General features: G+C 35.5%; 3 protein-coding genes across 3 annotated transcripts; all 3 read left to right on the top strand.

Annotated features, from left to right (window-relative positions):
* The first annotated feature begins 3,856 nt into the window (after positions 1–3,856).
* Positions 3,857–9,494, top strand: LOC128554532 (sodium-dependent glucose transporter 1A-like). Its single transcript, XM_053535805.1, has 3 exons — positions 3,857–3,961; positions 5,062–5,353; positions 5,746–9,494. Exons 1-3 carry the CDS (start codon positions 3,860–3,862, stop codon positions 6,849–6,851), a joined length of 1,500 nt encoding a protein of 499 aa, XP_053391780.1. The 5' UTR covers positions 3,857–3,859; the 3' UTR covers positions 6,852–9,494.
* Positions 9,495–10,034: 540 nt separating this feature from the next.
* LOC128554521 (sodium-dependent glucose transporter 1A-like) lies at positions 10,035–15,982 on the top strand. The gene is made up of 4 exons (XM_053535797.1): positions 10,035–11,120; positions 11,314–11,449; positions 11,860–12,151; positions 14,023–15,982. The coding sequence occupies exons 2-4, from the start codon at positions 11,348–11,350 to the stop codon at positions 15,129–15,131; spliced, it is 1,503 nt and encodes a 500-aa protein (XP_053391772.1). The 5' UTR covers positions 10,035–11,120; positions 11,314–11,347; the 3' UTR covers positions 15,132–15,982.
* Positions 15,983–17,109: 1,127 nt separating this feature from the next.
* Positions 17,110–22,958, top strand: LOC128554511 (sodium-dependent glucose transporter 1A-like). The gene is made up of 4 exons (XM_053535787.1): positions 17,110–17,196; positions 17,641–17,753; positions 20,286–20,577; positions 21,698–22,958. The coding sequence occupies exons 1-4, from the start codon at positions 17,163–17,165 to the stop codon at positions 22,822–22,824; spliced, it is 1,566 nt and encodes a 521-aa protein (XP_053391762.1). The 5' UTR covers positions 17,110–17,162; the 3' UTR covers positions 22,825–22,958.
* Positions 22,959–25,848: the final 2,890 nt, after the last annotated feature.

Below are 25,848 nucleotides of genomic sequence, written 5' to 3'. Positions count from 1 at the left end.
GATAGATAAAATAGGTATAGAATAATGTATTATATGTATAGTTTCATGTTGTATTAACAAGATACAGGTATTGTATACGTTAATAAAATATCTGTTCTGTTCTGTTCTGTTATATTTAGCTTGTTCATAAAGCTTTTGCTGTGTTATTTGCTGTTGTTCGTGAAGCTTTTGTTAGATTATTTATTGCTTGTTCGTAAAGCTTTTGGTGTCCTTTGAATAACTAATAATTCACTATCATTATCCTGTAACATTAAGTTGATATATGTACGTGTAATATATTCTTTTTTTCTTTTTTTTTCACGTTACGTTTGTCCTGCTTCTTTTACTTCTTCTTCTTCGTCTTTGGTATTCCAACAGACCACAATACTTCTTGCACGTAAATATTGATAATGTCTGGCCGTTTTTGCAATATAATTGCAGACCTAACTGCTGGACTATACGGAAGTATTGAAGTCCATCCACTAAGCAAATAGGTTATGTGTTTATTTCATTTTTTGTTAAAGTTTAAATGCAGGGATTCAATGCAGATAAATCCATCAAAATTTGTTCTCATGACGTATGTACATGTATTCAACTAGCGACTATCTTTCAAGCATGCTGGGTTATGCATACGTGAATACCAACATTACTTAACCGTAAAAGCACCCTTTATTCCTATCAAAGCGAGTACGTAACTTTGTCGGTGATCCAATTTGATGCTGATCTTCTTTACAAAGTTTATGAGATTTTTATATTTCCCTTTTTCCAGTACGATCAAAGCAATAAATGACAACTATTGCTCGACTCACTGGCTTATTTTAAGTTAAGACATTTCATTTACATTCAGATTATAAAAGTATGCAAAAGCGGGATAACAATGCTGTTATTTCAAAATATGTATTTGATATAAGTAACCGCAAATGAAATTGTTTCGCACTATTATATTTGAATACGTAGAACGCCGTCGATTCCATGTCAAGCGAATTTAACGTCGTTTTATTCTTTTTACCCAGATAAGTAGTTCAAAAAAAAACTCATTCGTTTATATAATGTCAAATATATATATATATAGACAACGTTGGTCCTTCCTAAATTCTAATTCATATAGAAAGCACATTACTTAAGGAGAAGGTGGCATGCGCATCTAGAGTGGGCACTTCTCATTCATGGAAAGTTTATAAGACATATGCTAACAAGACTAATTAAAATATCTCACCAATCGGAAGTATAGTGCGGAGGGGCGGAGGAATTTATCTTAACTTCGCAGATATATTTAATAAAATCAATTTGGAAAGACACAAATATTGTATTTTATGCCACATGCTACTTTTTTCATGCTGAAACAACGATTTCTTCTTTCTATAGCTATGTTAGACAAAGTCAAATTTGACAAACATCTATTTAAAACGACGTCAACGTCAAATTGTTATTAGACTAGTTTATTATCAAAATTAAGAAATTGCACACCAGCGATATCAAATGTGAGATAAATACATGTATGAATGTTACACATTATTAATTTGTGTTACTGGATAGTTAGCAAATTGTATTCTAAATATTGTTTAAACTATAAACAAAGGAAAGGGACATGTAAAAGACGAACGTTCATGACCTTATCCTCAGTTTATCAAAAAAAAAGCATGTATGTATATGGGTATGACCTGATTTGTTTTTATGTGTTATATTACATGTTCTTCAAGTTTCCTTGTTTTAATTACATATCTCTGATAAAGCGGCCTATGAAACTCGTCTGAAAAATTAAATAAAAAATTGGCTCTGATAACTTATTTACAAATCATCCAATCTGCACGATAGTACAGTTAACTAGGAATGTTTTCTTGACCTATTTATATTCCCTCGTATTTTTTTGTTTTGTTTTGTTTTCACTTAGCTCGCTTATAGCAGGTAAAGACCATAATCTATTGTCAGCTTATTTTGAACACAGAACAAGTGTTGTTGCTGTTATTGTTGTTGTTGTTTAGCTCATGGCTACCATATGAAATTAATAATGCAACAGTTCTCTGCTTAGTACGGTGCCCCTAAAGTGACATGTTACACACTTGTTTTCCACTTAGGTAATGTGAGACTTTTTTTTATTTCGTTTAAACGAAATAGTTATTTCGTTCAAACGAAATCATTTCGTTTTTACGAAATGTTATTTCGTTAAAACGAAATGATTTCGTTTAAACGAATTAGTTATTTCGTTAAAATGAAATGATTTCGTTTAAACGAAATGTTATTTCGTTTAAACGAAATACTTATTTCGTTCAAACGAAATGATTTCGTTTAAACGAAGTACTTATTTCGTTTTAACGAAATGATTTCGTTTAAACGAAATAAAAAAAAGTCTCACATTACCTAAGTGGAAAAAAGTGTGTAACATGTCACTTTAGGGGCACCGTAGCTTAGGGACCAACACTTTAACATGTTATATACGGTTTATATCAGTGAGGTCAAAATACGAGTATATATTATGCTTCTTTTCGCAACATGATATACAACTGCAAATACCAAAATTTCTTGTATACTATGTATACTAGGAGCTTACATGTGTCTGTAGCTAAGATAGACTGTGAAAACGTCATTTGCGCTAAATTTGGGTACATTTATTTCTGGTGCTGATTCTCCTGTACGATTTTAACTGGAACGAACGCTTTCATTTTGAAGTATAAAAAAACTGAAGACACGCATCGACGTACTTTGTCAATTTTAAAGGTATGATCTTTTGATAAATTGAATTAATGATACATGCAATATCGGCTACATGATTTGTGTACATTTTGATCAATTTATGTTCCACTTTTGCAAGTTCAAACTGTTCTAACAATGGTTTACAACCGATATAAAATTAGTGCTACTGTTAAAACATCTGTTGTTAACCTTAAGCCTGCTGGCGGCAAGTGATTCTGCCTTTGCGACGAGTGCAGACAGATCAGCCTGCACGGATCTTCGTCTGCACTGTTCGCTACTCAACCTTTCAATAATAAATGGTGCTTCCCAGTTTGAACGATGGACCAGTCCATTTTAGAAATTTCGCAGGGTAAAGGTCCATTGATGAATGTTAGTCTCCTTGTCGCTCGTTCATACAATACAAGGCTGAAATTCAATGTTCAATTAAATGCTGCCACCTTATTTTTGTTTGCAAAAGTTAGAACCTAGACGAGATTTGGTTTATTTAAAACTATTAAGGACTTTAATGATCTAAACCGGAAATGACTATTGCTAATACAACTTGTTTGTATCTGATTTTTATTGATTGACTTTTCAAAGTTATTTTTCCATCCATTATTGGCACATTATGTATGAAACAATTGGTCATTATTGTGCTATGCTAACATACGTGGGCAATTCCGCGACCAACTTTATATGCAAAAATTAGTTAAACCTATTAAATACCGCAGAATTAGATAGTCAATTTTCAAAACATTGTCATATTATAACCATCGTATAAAATATAATAAAATTTCATAACCAAATAGATTTGATGGTTGTCATTAATTTTCACGACTTCACGAATTGTTAGATGACGATTTGTATAACAGACAATGTTCTATGAAAATGTTCTTTTCTGTTTCTGTTGATAAATGGGTACGACGGTAAAAAGATAAAATGTAAGATAAAATACCTGTATTTTCTTTAAATGCAGGTGAGTACAAATGAATAATGGCTTTATGTACATTTTCCTGATCAAGTGCGTAAAAAAAGCCATCTGTAAAATTAATATAACTTTGTATCACATCTTACTTATATACCCTGTTCATCTTTGTAATTCATTAAGATAGTAACCTTTATTATACCGCAGTTGCCAGATTCTTTTGGAAAACAAGTTTGTTATTAAACTTTGCATGCTCTGTGCTTGTATTTTGCAGACGACGACAAAATGGACACTGCTAAAGACGAAGATACCGATATAAAGCCACAAAGATCAACATGTGAAAAGGTTGTTGAAACTGGCTTCCTTGTAGCCACATGGCTAGCTCTCGTAAGTTGCAATATAGTATTACTTAACTTTATAACGTTTACTAAATTGAAAAACACTCTTAAACCTTAGCCTGCTGGCGGCAAGGGATTCTGCCTTTCCGATCAGTGCAGACCAAGATCATCCTGCTTCGCTATTCAGTCAGTATCTTTTTGGTAAGCACCCCTTGAAAGACGGACAAGTTCGTTAAATAGAAATTTAGCAGATTAAGGGTAATAATAATTAAGGCTTGTTTATGTCCACTGTAGGAAACATCCGTTATAAAAAAAGGCTTCAGCTCCACTCTATATTTCTGGCAATGTCTTTCAAGATAATTATATTTGTAATATTTCTCGCACATTTAGAACAGTATATTGTAAAAAGCATACATGTATTAAAATTTCAGCAAATTCATGTAATGTTACATTAACCTTATTTAAAAAATTATCAAAAATACACACAAATGTTTCAGCATAAGGCAGGTCAACATGAAAACAAAAATGATTTAAGATTTATTCTGGAGTATCTAAATTTATTGCAGATTTTGTTAAATATTTGATTAAATGTCGCTCACAATTCAATATATATACATCCTTCCGACATTATACTGATCTTTGCTCTCTTAACGGAAACAATAATTTTTAATCAGATGTGTTTTATATCTATTCAAACACGGGTAAAGGTCGAAACATGAAATTTTTGCAATGCCCAAGGTTCCTCAATAGGTAATATGCAATTAAAGTTATGGTTTTCATAACATATAAGAAATTTCATGAATGTACGTTTAGTAACAAGAAAGATATTTCCAAATTATCGAGAGTACGTTAGTTGTTTTGTTAAATGTGAAAAACCAAATACTATATGAGCATTTTACTTGCCTACTAAGAAATTAGGTGAAATAATAAACAAAGAATGAACATGAAGCTGACGCACAGTGTCATAGTATTGTTCTATACCGATATCTATGTACTGATTTGACACTTGATTACGTCAACAGTGAACTATCGTTTGAAACTCACTGTTGAAATATGTGGTTTTATAAGAGAGGTTACTGTTTTAACTGCCCTGTTATATTCTAAGTAGAAAATGTATACATACTTTATATTTGAAATATTCCATTTCAGGGTTTATATCTTGAGATATTTGGTCCAACATTGATTGATCTCAAGATCAAACTGAACACCGACTATGAAAATATAGCCGTGGCCGTGTCTGGCAGGATGGTCGGACTATTTCCTGGTTGCGTATTTGGTGGACTTCTGGTGGACAAGTTCAGGAAATACTGCCATCTCATGTTGGCTGTTTGTTTAGATGTAGCAGCAGTAGTAACAGTGTTTATACCATGGTCACCAAACGTGGAAGTTCTGTGGTTTTTGTGTTTTGTGGGCGGCTTTGTAGAGTCAATTGTCAACATTGGTATGTCTTTGTTTTTGGCAAAACATTTTCTTTTCAAGTGTAATGCTTATTACACATTTCGGTATCACTCATGAACAGACCCAAGCAAACCAAGTCTTCCATTGTTTTACTTGTTTGCATGCGTTGATTCCAAAGGTTCTTCTAAGTTTTCTATTACTTTCCTGCTCATATATTTATACGTCGTATATTCTGTATGTTGTCAGATGTTAAACATTGGAAGCTTTTAAATGCCTTTGTCAATTTTGAAATATTTGGACTTTTAATATTCATAAAACTTCTTTCACTCATTTACTGGGGTCGTTTTCCTTATTCAAATTTTTTTTTTGAAATAAAATAACTTGACTATGAATTTAATATCTAAATTAACATTTTTACTTACTTGCCTATTTCAGCGGGACAGCGTCTTATACTGAAGCTTTGGTTAGAGAAGGCTGCAACCCCAATGATTCTTCTTCATTCGGGTTACGGGTTTGGTTCATTTTTAATCCCACTATACACAAATCCATTTCTAGCAGTTAAACGAGAGGATGTTGAGAACACCACCTTGACTGACTCATATAATATCTCAACAACTCCTGCAAACGTTATGCTAAATAGTACAGTCCCGTCAGAGTATATAACAGAATCGCGGATAGAATATTCATATGCAATCTCTGCAGCACTAGTTGCTTTGCACTCAATTACATTTTATATCTATCAAATTCGTGAAAGGCGATATCAAACATTCTGCAGTAATGAGGTTGAAACAATTAATACAGAAAAGCCAGTGGCAGAAAAAGCATTCGAGGATCGAACCTTTCTGCAACTAATAAATCCCGCTACGTGTGCAGGAGGTCGGATGTGTTACGGCATCCAGATTTTCGTCCTTCTGTTCTTTTACTTTGGAAATGTGGGTGGTGGTGAACGGGTCATTGCCGGATTTGTTCGCAGTTATTCCATTGACCAGCTGGATTTCTCGAAAGACAGCGGCTCGTATATCAACACCTCTTTTTGGATCAGCTTTTTGATTGGCCGGATTACCTTTTCAGTTGCAGCCAGATGGATTTCGGTGCGAATTTTGGTTTTAATAGAATCTGGCGGATTAACGATTGTTGCGATTCTAATGACAATCTTCGCGAGACATAATTCTTTAGCTTATTGGATATTGGTACAACCACTCGGTATATTTCTCGCGCCTCTGTGGCCGTCAGGTGTGGCATGGGCAGACTTACACCTTGAATTAACGGGGATGGGAATGATGCTTCTACTTCTTGGTGGCTCTGTCGGTGGAATTGGGCATCTAAGGTTAATTGGATATTTATATGAACATATTGGGTATCATACGTTTCTGTACCAAGTACTTGGGTACGCTATCTTGTCTTTTGTAATTGCAGTATCACTTGATCTAACCGGAGCCCAGCACGGAAGTAGATTTACCTGGAATAAAAAGGACAGCGACAACGTAGTTGAAATGGAAAAAGTCGGAGAGAATAACGTTCTTGAATCAAAGAAATTATGAATATAGTGTGTTAATTCTTTCCTATAATACTGTTGAATGAATATCTTATTTGGAACGTCACTATAAATAGTTACAATTTCAGATGACGCATCTTTTGTTTTGCCCAAGTAATATCGACACATTTGATACCGGCACGTTGGAACGCCAACTCGTTCTGACGCTGACGTCGTTTATAATGCAACATATATATTCATAATGTCAGTAAACTTATAGGTGTACGTTTTGGCTAGTATACCCCAAACCAAATACAGAATCCTATAAGTATCCAACAGAAGTTGAAGTGCTATCAAACAATAGTTTCAAACATGAACATCGGGGATAAATTATCAATCATGATATATTTAGTGTTCAAATTGACCATATAAATATGTTCAGTCCTTCTTTATGTAAGTTCACACTTAGTTCAAATTAGAACTGAATTATATTTGGATTCCATTTATAAGTTGAGTACCGGTATGTCCCTGATTACTTACTTTGATCATATCTGAATGTTTTGGTTTTCATTTGTTATAAATAGATCGGAATTATACAGCAATAATTAATGACTAAGCGTTTTGACCTATATAAACACAAATGGACTTCTTGCAGCTAGCGATTCTCGGATGACTTGCAAGAAGTCCTAAAGATTATGGTTTATACCCGTTCAAATGTATATAAAGTTACATTTAATCCTTATAACTCAAAATTTTATTAGTTAAAATTTGTTGTTGTTGTTGATAATATATATTTACGTCTTATTTTATCTACTGCAAAGCGTTAAACTATCACTGATTCTTTTTAAACGAAGCTGTACATAGGAGTAAATGCTGGAAAGTATAATATAAGATAATGCATAGAATCAAAATGGTATTATGGTGGTAAAAGACCAAATTAAGTCAGAACATTAATCTAATAAGTACATTTCAATTATATCTATATAATCTGATTACATTTTTCATGGACTGAAATAAAAACATCATGGGAAGGTTTCTTGTTTTGGTATACATGTATATGTTAAAATGAGTCTAGAGTTAGTTTAGTCAATTGCGTCCTTTTAATTGACATATGGTAATCATTTCTGTGGATTGTACCTACGTAAAGAAAAGGAATTTCTATCAAAAGTACCTAGCTAAAGATAAATTGTTTTCTTTCCAAGAGTATCAGAAAATCAAAAAAAGTGTACTTTTAGGCCGGAGCGCAATTCACGAAGCGCTGGAGGAAGCAAAGAATTGGAATATTTCGTTTATTTGGGGTTGTATTTTGTATCCATTTAATTGTTTGTATTTTCATTCTTATACAATCGATCTTTGAAACTTCTAAATAGGACAGCCAAAAAGACCAGCCTACGTTTCATGAATATTTATCAATAAGTGAGATATTCATGAAGCGGATGTGTGGATATATTTCAATTTGATGCGTTTTAATTTTTTCAATTTCCTTCTTATCGATCGTTCAGACTATTAAGATCAAATATATATGTCCTCTGAAATGTTTTATAAAGCTGCATGTTGTACAAATGACATAGTATTTGCTTTAACAGACAAACTTTGAATGAAGTTTCCTCTGTTTTAACCCAATTGACCTGGCACAATGATGTACCAAATTCCGCACCACCAGTTCTCTGAATGCTTTGATTTCCGTATGAGTCTTAAGTAGATTATTTCAATTATTCATGTTTTAAATGCGCTGGACCTACTGATACTATCTACCGACGTACTTGTACCTATCAGTATTAACTTGTACTTTAATTAAAAACTGATAGCTTGTGATGAGCGTACGGTGAAAGCTTAACTTGCATATATATTAAACAAAAAGTGTAACGAAAGACATTGTGGATGTTACACAAAGTGTTGCAAATGTATGTTTAGTGACAATGTATATAATATTTGGTAAGAGCAGGGATATCCATGTGTTTTGTCAATTATGCATTGGCGATTGATTACTAATTTTATTCATATATATATGTTAATGATACGAGGTACACAATTGTGATCTCATTATATTTTGTACAACTATGCAAGCATGTTATAAATTTTTTCAGTAGTGTTTGCTTAATTCATAATACATTGTTTTAAAACATATTATCTTTCTACAAGTTTAAATTAATTTCAAAACATATATACATATGTAATTAACGTCAAGTCAGTGCATGCTCTCTTTCTTAACATGATAACGTTTACACTAATAAATCGTGCACTACAAACTCGACAGTATTTGTAGCTAAGACAGGTTGTTATGTCATTTAGAATATATTTATGGTGTTGATTCCTTTTGCAACTTTAAATGATTCTTCAATATAAGCAAAAACACTATTCGACATAAAAGTGGGACATTTTCATACACATCTAGTTTATGATAATATGCGAAACCGGAATTTAAGATTGTTCATTCAGGATTGTTGAACCATCAGAATTTAGTTCTGAAAACCGAAACGACCAACGAATTTTTGACATATTTACGTGTTTATAAAATATTTGTCATTGTAATCAGATTTTTGACATATTTACGTGTTTATAAAATATTTGTCATTGTAATCAGATGTGTTGTTTATGTGTGAGTTTTTTTTTTCGGATTCAGTGTTCTTTCTCCTAAACTGGTGTTAGGGGATTCGTTGAGCATTAAACTAGCTCTCATGGACAGGCTTAATCAAATCGAGTTTTCTTTTACTTTGCTTGGCTGTCATGGACAGGCGTAATCAAATCGAGTTTTCTTATAAATTTTGGCTGTGTCTATATACAGGTACAGCGCCAATATTGCCAATATTTCACGAAACCGCTTAATTTAATTTCAAATCTTGAGATTTTCCTAAAGTCTTACGACAATATCAGAAAAGAAAGGTTTAGTTTTTTATGTTCAGTTTTCAGACGTATCAAAGTCCAAACATCGGGTACCAAATTCAGATATCTATTTAAAGAGAGCGGTTTGGACACGCTTTCCTGTCTGTCTATGGACAGAAGAGAGTACCAGTAAAAAGCAGGGGTGGGAGGAACAGGGTGCCATTTTATTTCTAAAATCAACCAGACTATTTTCCGTCTTAATATGTCCAATTAATAAACAGCTTACAACTTCTTTGTCTTTATATTGATAGCATGTATTTGATATTGTGGCCAATGGTATATTCGCCAGAAGTTTATTTCATCCCACATGCACTGAAATAAGATATTGCTTTAGGTACCTGTTCTAAAACAAGTAATGAAAGGAGTTGGTTCACTTGTGCTGCAGAATGGCATAACAACTATATATCTATAGATGGAATAATTTCCTTCAATCAAAAATAATTTTTATATCAAATTGTCTTTAATTACTTTCAAATTATTTATTACTGAAGGTAATATCCGTCGTAAATACAAAAAAATAGCATTAAATGTGAAATATTTGAAATGGGTACAGATATTGACCACAAACAAAATTGATATCAATTCTGCGTAACGATCTGGATCTATGGTCAATATGTTCTTATTACAGTGCTCACATACGCCGTAAATAAGATAAAAATGCTTTGTTGTGATTTCAGCAATATTCAGTGACATGTTACTAAATAAAAATTCTTTTAAAATAATGTTACGTATAGGAAATATACATTCTGGTGGAAAACATTATATAAATTTTACAAGTACAATTGTATCTGCCTTGGCAATCCCTTGTATTTTTTAGCAACTTGCCTAAAGCCAAAAGTGCGTTAACTTCACAAATTGATTTTTAGTGCTTATTTCAACTGGTCTTAAGCAGCCAGACTGTGTCGCTCCCTTGGGTAAGTGCTTAACCTTTACCCTGCTAAATTTCTAAAATGGACTAGTCCATCATTCAATTTGGGGAGTACCATTTATTATTCCAAAGGGAGTTCACTGAAAATTTACTGACTGAATAGCGAAAAGTGCAGACCATGATGATCAGCCATGGTCTGCACTGGTCGCAAAGGCACCAGTTGCATTCAACAGGCTTACTACTTAATTCAGGTTTAACTGAAGTCGCAAAGACAGTAAAGACTTTAAGTCTATCGTCAGCTTATCTCAAGCAATAAATAATACTGAACTTTTAATTATTTATACAACGTGAAATCGATACTGCAACACTACCGTAGTTAGGAATGAAAATTTATTGTCTGTTCACGGGTTCATTTCATAAGATTTATATATATATTTTAGGTCAAGCAATATATTACGTTTCTTTTCATCATGATAATATAAAGTTTATCTTTCACGCCACAATCTGGCATGCATTTGTATCTAAGACGAGTAGTAATCCTTCAGTTGGAATATTCACTTGTGTATATTTGTCCTAGCTTTTTTTGTAAGTATAACAATACTGCTTATATGTTTTTACTTTTGGGGTAATTACTTTGATAAAGGCAAGAAAAAATCACCTTTAGAATAAACTGATGTAGCATACAATATCAGGAGTAATATTTTATAATATAAGGATCTCAAGTCTCATGGCTGAAAATGTCAATAACATATAACGAAACATAGTCGTCACTTTTCAGTGTTGAAAAAAAAAATCACGATTCCGGTGATACAATGGATACGACTGATGACAAAGACTTGGAAGCAAAACACAAAAAATCAATGTGTGAAAAGGTCACCGAAACTGGTTTCCTTGTAGCAACATGGTTGGCTCTGGTACGTTATAACTCAGACTTATGTTATTACCTACTTATTGTTACTACCATTAACACGTGTCATATAGATAATCATTTTCATTTACTGGTGTTTCTGTTTGATCATTTATGTAATTTAGTCCCGTTAACCAGGATATTTTGCTGATGAAATGTGATTTGAGTATACTGATGCAAATTGGATATATAGCTACAAACAACACATAAATGGTAATGATACTGCTAATATAACACGTCTTTATTGTTTAAATAAAATAATTTTGTTACACTAATATCCCTATACAGCACTAACATGACATGAAACACAAATGTTCAGTTGTTGACACTTCCAGAAATGTATTGCTATCACAGGTACTCACTTCTTTTTTTTAATTTTCATCAAGCTGATAAATTATTTAATATTTGCTATTTCAGGGGTTATACCTTGAGATATTTGGCCCTACATTGATTGATCTCAAGATTAAACTGAACACCGACTATGAAAAGGTAGCTGTTGCTGTGTCTGGAAGGAGCGTCGGATTATTTCCTGGCTGTGTATTCGGCGGACTTCTGGTGGATAAATTCGGCAAATACTGTCATCTCATGCTGGCTGTTTCTTTGGACGTAGCAGCTGTGGTGACGGTGTTTATCCCATGGTCATTAAATGTGGAACTTTTATGGTTTTTGTGCTTTATGGGCGGTTTTATAGAGTCAGTCATAAATATTGGTAGGTATTCTCTCTTCCTGCCGTCTTGTTTTTTACGAATGGCAGTGATTGGATTGCATCAAGGATATTCAGAAAATTTTGGAACTGCCGATATAAAATTAAGAAAATCGTATATTGAAGAATATTGCTTACCACACCCTCTCAAAATGTTCACCTTTAACATAATCGAATTTCCCGTCCGAGCTTTCCATGACTTGAAAGCCGCAGAGTAATCTGCACCCCCTCCACACACACACACTCCCCAGTACACCCCGCCGCCCCCCCCCCCCCCCCCCCACCGGAATGCTATACCGACACTAGTACTGCACTACCAAAGGCGCTTCTGGAATAATTATTGCGACGCCTTGTCAGCATTTTTTTTTCAGCAAAGGAAAGAGAAAAGCAACATTATGAGAGGATGATCATGCTGATGATTTAGGGTGCCCTATACGAGGTAGATCTTAAACTTTTGATTCTCCAATACCCTAACCCACTTATAAGCAGTGGCTTTGATGAGAAATAATTACAGTAAACAGTATAAAATTATTGCAGAATCAGTTTGGCTGGTATACCTATAGAGCAACGCATCTTTATGTAGGACCTACTTTTCTTCCTACCTGAAGCCTCAGTGCTTACGATATAACAAAATAAAAGTGTATAAGAGTGATGACTGTTAAAACGCTTGAAACACAGCTATAACAAAACCAATTGTATTGAGATTTTCAATGGATTCGACTGTTGAAAACCCTAAAAGTCCTTGATTAAATCGTGCTGGTTCCTGTTATAGTTTCTACGGAATCGTGGTAGTCTCAAAATTTTCTGAATTCCCCTATTATTACTATGAATTTAAATTTTTACTGATTGTTTATAAATGAAATAATGTATTTTGTTTTGTTATTTTCCTTTACTACTGCCGCACCTTTCAATAAAACTTCTACAAATTACTATGCCTGTCAAACATCTTGATCTTCAAGAGATACTTTGAAAAGTAATTTTCTTATATTATAAGTCATCGTTACGATAACATCTGACAAATAAAAAAAGCATTAACCCTGGACTACACCAACTATATTATGAACTTTTAGAACATGATTTACTAAAAAAGTAATTTATAGCAAAACAGTGTTTTATCACTATTTATACACGATGGGCGGTTATACGTCAGACGTCATAAATTTCATGAGGGCGCAGCCCGAGTGAAATTATTTCGGACGACGTATAACCGCCCGAGTGGATAAATAGTGTTAAAACACTGTTTTGCTATAAATTATTTCGATTCTAATATGTTCTTTATTATAAAATTTATATCAAATATAATGGAACTGTTTCTTCGCGCAAGCATGGCGCCAATAGTAGGTCTTTGTTTATACACGCAAGGACCGGAAATGGTAATACGTCTTGCGGCAGAGTTCAGTTCTGGTGAAAATAATTGCGAATTATTCAGCAAAGCGAATAACTTATACCCCAGTCACACATACGGCGCGGAAAGCTACGTCTAGCCACGGATAAAAACGTAGTAATCCGTATCGACCCGTATTGAAACGTACCTGAGACGTACCTTAATGTAGTAATCCGTATCAATTCGTACCAATTCGTACGGCTCAGGTACGGATCGATACGGGTTACTACGTTTCTATCCGTAGCTAGACGTAGCTATTTGCGCCGTATGTGTGACTGTGGTATAACACAGTATTTGTGTAAATTAATCAACACATTTGTGAAATGTGACATTTCGTTTAAGACATGTTAATAAGTAAAATATTTCATGAACTTTGAAAGCGCTATTTCTTGTTGCGTGCATGATGCTAAGTACCACGATGACGTGATGTCAACATAATATCGATGTGATGATTAAAGCATTGTTAATCATATTAGAATTATTCATATTTCAGCGGGACAGCGACTTATACTGAAGCTTTGGTTAGAGAAGGCAGCGACACCAATGATTCTTCTTCATTCTGGTTATGGGTTCGGCTCCTTTTTAATCCCACTCTACACCAATCCATTTCTAGCAGTTAAACGAGAAGATGTTGAGAACACCACCTTGACTGCCTTTGATGATACCTCAACAACTCCTGCAAACATTATGCTTAATAGTACAGTCCCGCCAGAGTATATTAAGGAATCAAGGATAGAATATTCGTATGCTATCTCCGCGGCTCTGGTTGCTTTGCACTCTTTAACATTTTATACTTATCAAATACGTGAAAGACGATATCAAACATTTTGCAATAGTGAGGCTGAAACTGTAAAGAAAGAAAATACGGAAACAGAAGGAAAAGCAGCTGAGGATCGGACTTTTCTACAAATGATAAATCCCGCTACGTGTGCAGGAGGTCGGATGTGTTACGGCGTCCAGATTTTCGTCCTTCTGTTTTTTTACTTTGCTAATGTGGGTGGTGGTGAACGAGTTATTGCCGGATTTGTTCGCAGTTATTCCATTGACCAGTTGGATTTCTCGAAAGACAACGGTTCGTATATCAACACCGCTTTCTGGATCAGCTTCTTGGTCGGCCGGGTTGGTTTTTCTGTCGCTGCCAAGTGGATTTCGGTGCGAATTTTGGTTCTAGTGCAATCAGGCGGATTAACGGTTGTTGCGATACTAATGGCAATACTTGCTAACAAAAGTTCCTTAGCGTACTGGATACTAGTCCAACCACTTGGTATATTTCTCGCACCTCTTTGGCCGTCAGGTGTGGCATGGGCAGACTTTCATCTTGAATTAACGGGGATGGGAATGATGCTTATACTTCTCGGTGGCTCTGTCGGCGGCATAGGTCATTTAAGATTGATTGGGTATTTATATGAACATATTGGTTATTACACATTTTTGTACCAAGTGCTTGGTTATGCTATCTTGTCTTTCGTTGTTGCTGTATTGTTAGATTTGGTTGGAGCCCAGCACGGAAGTAGGTTTAACTGGAATAAAACTGACAACGAAAATGTTTATTCACTGGAGAAGAGCAAAGAGAATAATGTTGTTGAATCAACGAAATTTTGAATACGGGTTGAGTTACAGATCGATTTTCTTTTTAGTGAATTGAATTTGTATATCTTTTGAGATGATAGGTTACTATAATTTCTTAGCAAAACAAATCATACGATTTCCATCAGTGCTTACCTGACAAGCGATATATATTATATATACAATCTACCAAAGAAATTTCTACCAGGCTAGAGATCTTAACAAGACGGGGATTCAACCTACTGTTTACAAAACACTAAAATTTACTGGGACTTTTTGTTTTCATAGAAATAATCCCTGTAAAAATGGTTATCGTTTGGGTTAAAACACTCACGCTAGAATGACGTCACGTTAACGTGTGGTGACGTCGATGTATGTTTTTGTTGCGACCAAGAAAGAGCGCTACTATATTTTATCTACTGTTTTAGATTAAGGGCATAATTAAATCGAAATAATTTATAGCAAAAGAGTGTTTTAACACTTTTTTTGCACTCGGGTGGTAATACGTCGTACAAATAATTTCACTCGGGCTGCGCTCTCGTAAAATTTTTACGCCCGACGTATAACCGCCCATCGTGCATAAATAGTGATAAAACACTCTTTTGCTATAAATTATTTTTTAAATATCATTATGACGTTCTTGTCTATTTGATCAAGGAATATGTTTCATGCGTTTCTTGTTAGTTTGTTTTTTTCTTGTTATTTTTTTACACCATTTCAGTTTAGACTTGAATTTCATTCTATACATTGTCATCTGACTACTTGTTTACATGTAAAAATGATAATAGTTACTATATGTGTTTACCTGTTAAGTCTTTGTTCTCTATTTTATAATCAGTATCCTAGAAAATACAATAAAATGTATAAGAAAATTCTTTGGATTGTAGAATGCAACTAAGAAATGAGCCGCGCCATGAGAAAACTAACATAGTGGCATCCGCGCAGTCTGGTCAGGATCCATACTGTTCGCTAACGGCTTCTCTAACTGCAATAGGCTTTGAAAGCGAACAGCATGGATCCTGACCAGACTGCGTGGATGCGCAACTTGGTCTGGAACCATGCTGGTCGCAAAGCCACTATGTTGATTTTCAAATGGCGCGGCTTAAATATTTATTGCAATCTTCTTTGATTAAATCTATCCATGGAAGGCAATAACATATTCAACACTCCTCACATCCCATAGCACTGTCGTAAGCGGGCTTCTGTTATTCAGAAACATTGAACGGAGTCCGTGTTCCCAAAGGACTAGAAATTATAACAACACTGAGTCAAAGTCCGGGATGACTACTTCACATGCGCCACACGGCACTTGAAGCTACTCTCCCTCTGTTTTTAATATGTTCACCGGTGTTGGTTCGAAACCTTTCTTCTGTTGTAAATTCTTCATATGAGGAAGCTTTACAACAAACTTATGGAATGTCGGTGGTTCTACATGGGTACCCGACCATGCCTGAAGTAATGACAGAAAGGGCAACTGCGATCTTCCTCCGTGACCAAAAGCTGCAAAGTCGCAGTTTGACATAAATTTTGTAGGTGTGACTAAACCAAACAAACTAACAAATATATGGGGCTTATAAATTATCTTAAATCTTCCATTCCTGGTTAGTTAGTTCATTGAAGAAAATTAAATCGATTGTGAGACGCTTGTCTTTAAGTTAAAAACATTTAGAGTCACTCTCGTGCCCCCGCCCCCATTCTCCCGTCCCCCACCTACATCCCTTTAATGCAACTAAAATGTTGTCGTAAACTCAATGTGCTTCCAACACTTGTTCATGAGTTGAGACACAAAAACTTTTTTTTTTTGTACAAGAAGTAACATACGTTAGCTTTCATTACTTTAAAATTCCGGTTCGTCTCTATTTCATTTCTGAAAAAAAGCAAAATGTAGAAATATGCGCTTTTTACAATTTTCTTTTGAATTTATACTGTTGAATAAAACCTAGCCGTAGTGGAAAACATTCATTGTCCTTCACATTTGATAAGGTTTATTCGATAATGTAAGTGCCCTATTTTAACAGTAATACGTATCCCTTTCGTGTGTATTCATTGCGGACGTATCACGTTATCATGAAGTCTTTAGCGCTTGTCGAAAATTCCACAGGTATGTTTTTACTGTAAATCTAATTCTCTTTTTTACATTTGTCTGTCGATGTCAACTACAGTTGTTGTTGGCCGTGGTAAATATAATTCGTTAAACATTTTGAAATCTTGGAGAGTTAGGTTAAATTAAACAATAGATAAATCATTAAAACACGAAAACAGTTACCTGAAACAATAGACAAATCATTAAAACACGAAAACAGTTACCTGAAACAAAAGACAAATCATTAAAACACGAAAACAGTTACCTGAAACAATAGACAAATCATTAAAACACGAAAACACTTACCTGTAACTAAAAGTACAAGCATTTTTATTTCATTTTAAGTCTAATTATATCATGTCGTATGACACAGGTGACATGTTATTTTCAGTCTGAAATGGACACAAATTGCAGATATGCATGTAAATAGAAAAATTGTTTTTAAAATGGTATATATTACAGGTCACAATACAGAACAAAATGACGTCAATGCACTTGCTGAAGAAAAACCACAGAAAACAACATGTGAAAAGGTCATAGAAACCGGATTTCTTGTTGCAACATGGTTAGCTTTGGTAAGGGCTTTTAAACAAATTTCTAAATATTTGATACTAATTTAGAATGAAAATGATCTCATTAAATTCATTGATGTCTGGAAAAAAAATTCGTTGAGGCATTATTTCATCGGCTTCAAAATGTTTTTTTTTCTTTATTTGTAATTTTAAGAACCAAAATCTGCGTTATTCTTGACTAAAATCAACAACGGTACATATTTAAAACGTATTTCCTGTTCAATTTACTCTCCATTTAACAGCGTTCGATATATATAAGAATTCAAACAGTTGTCATTTTTGTTTTCATTTAATTTAAGCAAATTTTAGTATGCAAACGTAAGAAGAGTCATTACATTGTTATTGCATAAAGTATACAATAGATATCGTCACGTTTATGTGTTGAAAAAATAAGCCGCTTTTGAAATATAATGCACATATGTTTTGATCTTCTTGTATTACCAATCAACGTACTAGTACATTGATTAGGCGATGTCTAACGTACGGATTCCTGTTAGGACCACGTCGTAATGTCGTCCGTCGCGCTTTGGGGTCAACCCACGACAATGCGAAACGACATCGCGACATATCGATATGACATCGCGACAAGGCGACACGATACACGGCAGTGCGACGCGACATCGCGACAGTGCAACACGACAATAATATCGTAGTGTCGTGTCACATTGTCGCCTTTCAAAGTGCGATATTTCGCATTGTCGCATCGCATTGTCGCGATGTCTTTTCAATTTGTCGTGATGACGTGCCACGGTCTGCCTTTTTTTGCTGTTCGCGACGCGCGACAACGCGATGCGACGCTCAACAATGCGAAGCGATATTTCGCATTGTCGTCTTGAAATGTCCTGCGTCGTGACTGTGCCGGAATCGTGACACACCACAATGCGAAACGACACACGACAACGCGATGCGACATTTTAATAATGTTGGTAATAAATGTTGCGTTGTCGTGTTGCATTGTCGCGCGTCGACTTTAAAGCACGACGGACGACATACGACAAAATAAACTGCAAATGAAAATGAACATATAACAGTAAGGGATTCTATGGAGGATGAACTCGTTTGGCACTGACTCCTAACAGTTTGCGAGTGTTCCTGAAAATGTTGCAGACCAGTGCAAATGGAAATGAACATGTTAACGTTGTCTATGGGAAGACGAAATAGTTTGGCACCGCCTTCTGAAGGTCTGCGAGTGTTCCTTTATGTATCACAAACCATACGACGACATACGACATGGTCCTAACAGGATTTCGTACTTACGTTTTAAAGATCACGCCATTGTGCAGTGATAACTTAGTGTGGAAAAGTATATCAAGGTTTAACCCATCGCAACGGAATCGTTAACAATCAGATCTAGTGAGTGTATTTACTTTACATGTATGTGTTACTGGCTTTGGTGTAGAAGATTTAAAAGTACGATTGATAATGGCGTTCCAAATATAGTCAATGTGTCACACTTTTGCAACCCCTTGAATTCATGTCCATAATTTCGTCCATTATTATCGTTCTAGAATCTTCTCACAATAATGTCCTACACGCTAGTGCATAGAGAACGAGAGCAGTGAAAGTTGATTATTAATTGTTAATGTTATTTACTGATTTCGGAAAAGTACTTACTTCTTGTTTAATTAAAGTTTGTTTCAATGAGCAATTTTATTAAGCGTTATCGGTTATCGTTATTAAGCGGTTGCTGTATCCGGCAGAAGTTTTGGGTTGTTTCCCGGCTGCGTAATCGGTGGCTACCATGTTTGGAAAGTACTGCCATCTCATGTTATCCTTTTGTTTGGTTTTGACGAGTGAGAAAAATCATTCAAAATCAACTAAAAACACACCCAACAAAACAAGTCTAAAATATCTAGTATTTTTAAAGATTCAAATCACGGTAATCACAGTGAAATCCTTAATAGAATGATCTGGATATTTTTATAATTGTACAATTAGAAAATATTATACTAGATATGCTGTACTTGTACAAGTAGAAAGAGCTTTTTGACACTGTTATTGCTTGAAGAAACCTAAACTTCCGATAGGTAGACCTTATTTATATGTATGTTTAAACTGTGACAAGTAGTATTATATATATTTTTTTCATTTGTTGTGCGCAGTACACGTGTACACACAGTGTACTCCTAAAGCTCAACCCAGGGGTCGTGGGTTTGAGTCCCACTGGGGTCATGACCAGGACTTCTCATATGACACTAGAACTGTTTTTCCAGAGTGGAAGCTTGAAGCTTTCATCACAATCGAGCAATAAACTAATCCATGCGCATGTGTGCTTAATAGTATTACATAAATGATAGACAACAAAACATGTACAAACTCCGCTTGCTGAATGATTTGAAAGATGCTGAGCTGTGTTGTAGCTCGCTGCGTCGGGTTTTATGAATACACATTTGTAAATACTGGTACCTGTCGTCCTGAAATATGCTTGAAAGACTGTGTGGACATCAGATCAAAATTTCAGCATTTGAAACAGATTACAATCTTGAAACTCTTGAAAAAATTAACTTTGTAATGTAACTTTATATTATTTTGCAGGGTTTATATCTTGAGATATTTGGGCCAACGCTGATTGACCTCAAAATCAAACTTAATACGGACTACGAGAAAGTAGCGGTTGCTGTATCCGGCAGAAGCTTTGGGTTGTTTCCCGGCTGCGTAATCGGTGGCTATCTCGTCGACAAGTTTGGAAAATACTGCCACCTCATGTTAGCCGTTTGTTTGGATATAGCAGCCGTCGCAACGGTCGTTATTCCGTGGTCTGCAAACGTTGAGCTGCTGTGGTTTTTGTGTTTTGTTGGTGGTTTCGTTGAGTCTGTTATAAATATCGGTACGATATATATTGTACGGAAAAAAGTTAATATCAACATTCATTCTAAATTGCATCTTTAACTCTACAAAGCATGTTATATCAAAATATTATATTCCTACCTATTATTTTTTCGGAATAAAATGGTTTACATATAACAGACATGATGGTAAAATTAAGGGGCAATTTCTTTAACTCATGATCATCTATCTGTTAATGACCCTTTTTCGGAACAAAATAACTCCTACAAAACAAGTTCAGGTATTTTCTTCCCCCTTAGGCAAAGTACGTACTACATTAATCTCTGTACAGCACACAGTGGTGCTCACCCTAGAGCTCTAGAGACGTTGCACTTTGAGGTAGAGGACGCTTTATGATAATCGGAAAATTACTTATTAATATGTGATTTCTGCGCGTTCAGTTGTATTTACGTCCGAATAATGCCGAATTGCATAACAAAAGTTGCCGAGTGTCTTTACGAGTCCACTACCTTAATCACCAATAGGAGAGATCGTGTAAACTTGTATACAAATCCGTTGTATTTTCTATTTTTAGAACTGATAAGACAGTGATCGGGTGGGCATTCGCCGAACGTCCATGTTTTTTATAAACAGTGATGTTTTTTTAATGGCCAAAACTTTCTTAAAATCACAAATTATATCAATATCTTTTTAATCCATGGAAAGGTTATAAAATAAGCAATTTATTAATTACTTTCAATTACTGTTTCGAAATAAAATGGATTAATTATGAACGCTTAACTTACAGTGTTTTTCTAAAAGTTTTGAACATCACTACGCGCGCTATTAAAATTATATGTCAATCAAAACGGTTATTCATTTTAAAATGATATTTGAATAAAAAATATGAAAATTGTAAGTATTTCAAATCTTTTTGAATTTTAAAAACCCATAAATGAGCGAAAGAGTTATAAAAAAATAAAAAATTCCAACCCCATACACAAACGATGTAAAAGCATTTGTTTTGCCCACCACCAGATAAACAGATGTTAATGCGTGACGTCACGACGATCTCTCCTATTATACTAGTCTGTTCAAAATAACTTTCATTTGCTCCCGAAATGCACGTTATATATGTTTGATTTGAATACTTAAAAAGACCTATACTTTTAAACTTTCAGCGGGACAGCGCCTCATCCTGAAATTATGGCTGGAGAAGGCAGCAACTCCGATGATTCTCCTTCATTCGGGATACGGCTTCGGTTCTTTCATTATTCCACTGTATACAAATCCATTTCTCGCAGTAAAACGGGAGGACAGTGTGAACGCCACCTTGCCGGACTCTAATATTACAGTTTCTTCGACTCAATCTAGCTTAATGCCAAACACAACTGTTTCGGAGTATATAAATGAGTCAAGAATAGAATATTCTTACGCAATCTCTGCAGCATTAGTTGCGCTGCATTCTTTTTCATTTTATGTTTATCAAGTTCGAGAAAAACGGTATCAACGGCTATGCAGTGGTGATGATGACGGCGACGATGTATCTAAGCATTTGAAAAAGTCTTCGGGCTCGGACGACCGCACTTTTCTTCAAATGATTAATCCCGGCACTTGCAGCGGCGGACGCATCTGGTATGGTATCCAAATATTTGCCTTGTTATTCTTTTTCTTTGCAAATGCAAATGGAGGTGAGAGGATTTTAGGAGGATTTATTCGTAGTTTCTCCGTCGATCAGCTGGAGTTCTCCAATTCGGACGCTTCGTATATCAACACTTCCTTCTGGATAAGCTTTGCTGTTGGCCGGATTTCTTTCTCCGTCGCGGCGAAATGGATTTCAGTGCGTATTTTGATTCTTATTGAAACAGGGGGATTAACTGTTGTGGCAATACTACTCGCAATTTTTGCAAACGACAGTTCTTTATCCTACTGGATACTGATACAATTTCTAGGAATCTTCGAAGCTCCACTTTGGCCGAGCCTCGTAGCATGGACAGACTACCATCTTGAACTTACTGGAATGGGAATGATGTTCATACTTCTGGGCGGATCCGTCGGCGGCATTGGTCATCTTAGCCTTATTGGATATTTATATGAACATGTCGGTGCCTACACGTTTCTTTACCAGGTCCTTGGCTACGCCATTTTTGCCTTCATGATTGCAATTTTACTAGATATTGTGGGCGCTCAGCATGGCAGTAGGTTTTCCTGGAATAAACATGAGGACAATAAAGCCGTTGAAATGGTCTATGTTGAAAAGAAAATGATTGATGATACAGATGAAAATGGAGCCGACGGATCTACGTAGAGAGAAGCGATGGCTAACAACCTCGGCGTGTATTATCATTTCTCTATTTTAGTCAAACTAAAAATTGCGAATGTTCTGTAAATTCCCCCAGTATCTGTGACGAACATAAGATAAAATAAATATTTTTAGGAGTTGCTCTTAGTTTGTTTTAACTAAATATTTACTTTTAAAACTGTTGCATCTCTTCAGAAGCCGTGTGTTTAAGGCTTCAAAACCTAAACATAAACTCATTTATGACTTTGATGCTGTTCTCTAAACTTGAAAAAGCGAATTGCAAGACCCTTTTTCGCCTCTATGGCCGAGTGGTATAAATCACTTGCCCCTCTTCGATGTGAGTTCGAGCCTCACTCGAGGTATTGAATTCTTCATGTGAGGAAGCCATCCAGCTGGCTTACGGAAGGCCAGTGGTTCTACCCAGGTGCCCGCTCATGTTGAAATAATGCACCAGGTGCACCTGGGGTCTTCCTGCACCATCAAAGCTGGAAAATTGCCATATGACCTATAATTGTGTCGGTGTGACGTTAATCTCAACAAAGAGTGCAAGACCCTTTGATTTATAATGTTTTAATGGTTGGTGTTCGAACGTTAAATGTCGCGGGTACCTACGTATCGCAAAGAGTTCTGCAGACATTATTGCACAAATCAAATATGGTTAATGGTATTCTAGCAACAATCATGTAAAAATCAAAATGAATATATTTAAGAAATAGAATATCCAAAACAGTGATTTGAGCCGCGCCATGAGAAAACCAACATAGTGGGTTTGCGACCAGCATGGATCCAGACCAGCCTGCGCATCCGCGCAGTCTGGTCAGGCTCCATGCTGTTCGCTTTTAAAGCCTATTGGAATTGGAGAAACTGTTAGCGAACAGCATGGATCCTGACCAGACTGCGCGGATGCGCAGGCTGGTCTGGATCCATGCTGGTCGCAAACCCACTATGTTGGTTTTCCCATGGCACGGCTCATTTGTCTTTGAATAAAATCATTATCTGGAGATAAGATCACGCGGACCAAGCCCGCATTATATAATAATACGCATCTGAACGACAAACAACGATTGTATTCAAGAACATTTCACTGTGGTATATCATTTCGATTCTAACACGTTATCAAGGATTATCATCTACATCTTTGAAGATATTCACCAGATACTTTCCTATTTGGTGTGTATGCCTTGTCCAGCACGCCGATATGACGTTTGACGCTATGAAGTGTTAACTGCCACGTACAAACTGTATATGTGTTGCATAATAACCCACAGTTTCGATCTCCTTTGTTTAATAGGGAGATGTATAGAGTTGTTTAAGAATGTCCATTAGCGTCATTAAATATCCAGGTAGTTTGCGTGAACATCGGCGTTATCCGATCACGTCAACGTCCGTACATTTTGAATCATTCATTCTAGCATAAAACTGCTGTTACTGTCATTTTTTGGGTGTTTTGTCAAGAGAGAAAACGTAATTTAACCGAGAGATTCTCGCGCTCACGTGCTGTTATAACACCTGTTATGTGTATATATATACACACATTCCGTGGCAAAGCGTAAATGACATCAACATGAAAAACAACGTAGACTTTACCGCGCATTTCAAGGAAATTGAATGACGTTGAGGGACAGTGTATTTATTTACTTGGTTTTTACGCGATTTATGCTAGAATAGCGTAAGCGCATGTTCTTTTTGTGTTATAATAACTTCAGAATCCCTCGAGATTCTGCAGATGTTATAACATGAAAAACATGCGTTATCCCTACATTTGTTTACGCCTAATAGCACAGAAGGCCCATGTGTATAACGCTGTTTCAACAGCGCGTAACGTGAAAATTGCTCAGTAAACAGACGTTGACTCTTCAGTTCAAAATCTCTCTAAAATCAAAAGCAGCTGTTAAATGCTAGAATGTTTTGTGCTACTACAACCTAGGGAATACAATGAAATGTGTTTAAGCCGTGAAGAAATGTGAAATATGTTAAAAAGAATAACTTTTTTCATTCCATCTAGGTCGCTTAGAAAGATTTCTTTTTATGTAAGGTTTCAAATATGTAATACACTAGACAAGATCAATCCTTTTTTTCTGATTTGATTTCAAACAGACATCATTTTTAACTTTTAGCCTGCTGACCAGTGGCAAGTGATTCTGCCTTTGCTTATCATGGTCTGCATTGATCGCTATATTCAGTCAGTAAATCTTCAGTGAACCTCCCTATGAATAATAAATGGTACTGTCCAAGTTGAAAGATGGACAAGTCCATCATTATGTGAGTTATTAATTGATCAAGAATTTTACAATAAAGTTATCATTTTATTTGTTGGTCTACAGTTATATCCGTGTAAATTACCACGATTCATATAAAAGACAAAGCATTCAAGTATTTCTGAGATGGTTTGGTTTATTTGTTTTTGGTTTAATAGTAGTTCAGTTATGTAACGGCGGGCAATTAACCAAACCAGTGTTCTTGGACTCTTTACCAGTACAAACATGTACTCCGCAAGTAACAGCCAACTTCCCTACATGAATCAGAGGTGGAGGACGAATGATTTCGGATATAATGTCTTTTATCTAATCGTCACGGAGAACATACGTCTCGCCTAGGCTCGAACTCACGACCCCGCGATCCGTAGATCTGCTTTCTCCCTACTGAGCTAAGCGGGCGGGCTTCTGAGATGGTGGTATGAAATTTATGTTAATTAGGCTTTGTTAGTTTGCCGAAATCTGTTGTGTAATCAAGGCCAAACAATAAAGCTACATGCATTAAGTAATAACCTAATTTTTGACTGTTTTATTGTCTCTAATATTTATCAAAAAATACTTGTCTGATTAAATTTTACAGGAATGAGCGCAACTTGATTCAGAATTGAACACCCGTTTACTAAATCTATCGGTCTGGGCAATGTAATTTAACGACAATCCTTTATAAATCCAAATTATTCCAAAACCCTATTCCGACCAACACTACTCTGATACACACTTCCGTCTTCCTCTAAAAGCTTAAGGTTAGTCTAAAGAAATTACAAAGGACAAATCG

Source organism: Mercenaria mercenaria, chromosome 2, assembly GCF_021730395.1.
Source record: "Mercenaria mercenaria strain notata chromosome 2, MADL_Memer_1, whole genome shotgun sequence".
Lineage (NCBI taxonomy): Eukaryota > Metazoa > Mollusca > Bivalvia > Venerida > Veneridae > Mercenaria > Mercenaria mercenaria.
The sequence above is the reverse complement of the archived record's forward strand: the minus strand, read 5'-3'. Positions and strand labels throughout refer to the sequence as shown.

Bases quoted from the DNA above. Each gene is read 5' to 3' on its own strand.
- LOC128554532 (XM_053535805.1), top strand. From the start codon at position 3,860: ATGGACACTGCTAAAGACGAAGATACCGATATAAAGCCACAAAGATCA. The intron at 3,962-5,061 runs GTAAGTTGCAAT...ATTCCATTTCAG, and splicing joins TAGCCACATGGCTAGCTCTC to GGTTTATATCTTGAGATATT. The intron at 5,354-5,745 runs GTATGTCTTTGT...TGCCTATTTCAG, and splicing joins AGAGTCAATTGTCAACATTG to CGGGACAGCGTCTTATACTG.
- LOC128554521 (XM_053535797.1), top strand. From the start codon at position 11,348: ATGGATACGACTGATGACAAAGACTTGGAAGCAAAACACAAAAAATCA. The intron at 11,450-11,859 runs GTACGTTATAAC...TTGCTATTTCAG, and splicing joins TAGCAACATGGTTGGCTCTG to GGGTTATACCTTGAGATATT. The intron at 12,152-14,022 runs GTAGGTATTCTC...TTCATATTTCAG, and splicing joins AGAGTCAGTCATAAATATTG to CGGGACAGCGACTTATACTG.
- LOC128554511 (XM_053535787.1), top strand. From the start codon at position 17,163: ATGAAGTCTTTAGCGCTTGTCGAAAATTCCACAG. The intron at 17,197-17,640 runs GTATGTTTTTAC...TATATATTACAG, and splicing joins GCTTGTCGAAAATTCCACAG to GTCACAATACAGAACAAAAT. The intron at 17,754-20,285 runs GTAAGGGCTTTT...ATTATTTTGCAG, and splicing joins TTGCAACATGGTTAGCTTTG to GGTTTATATCTTGAGATATT.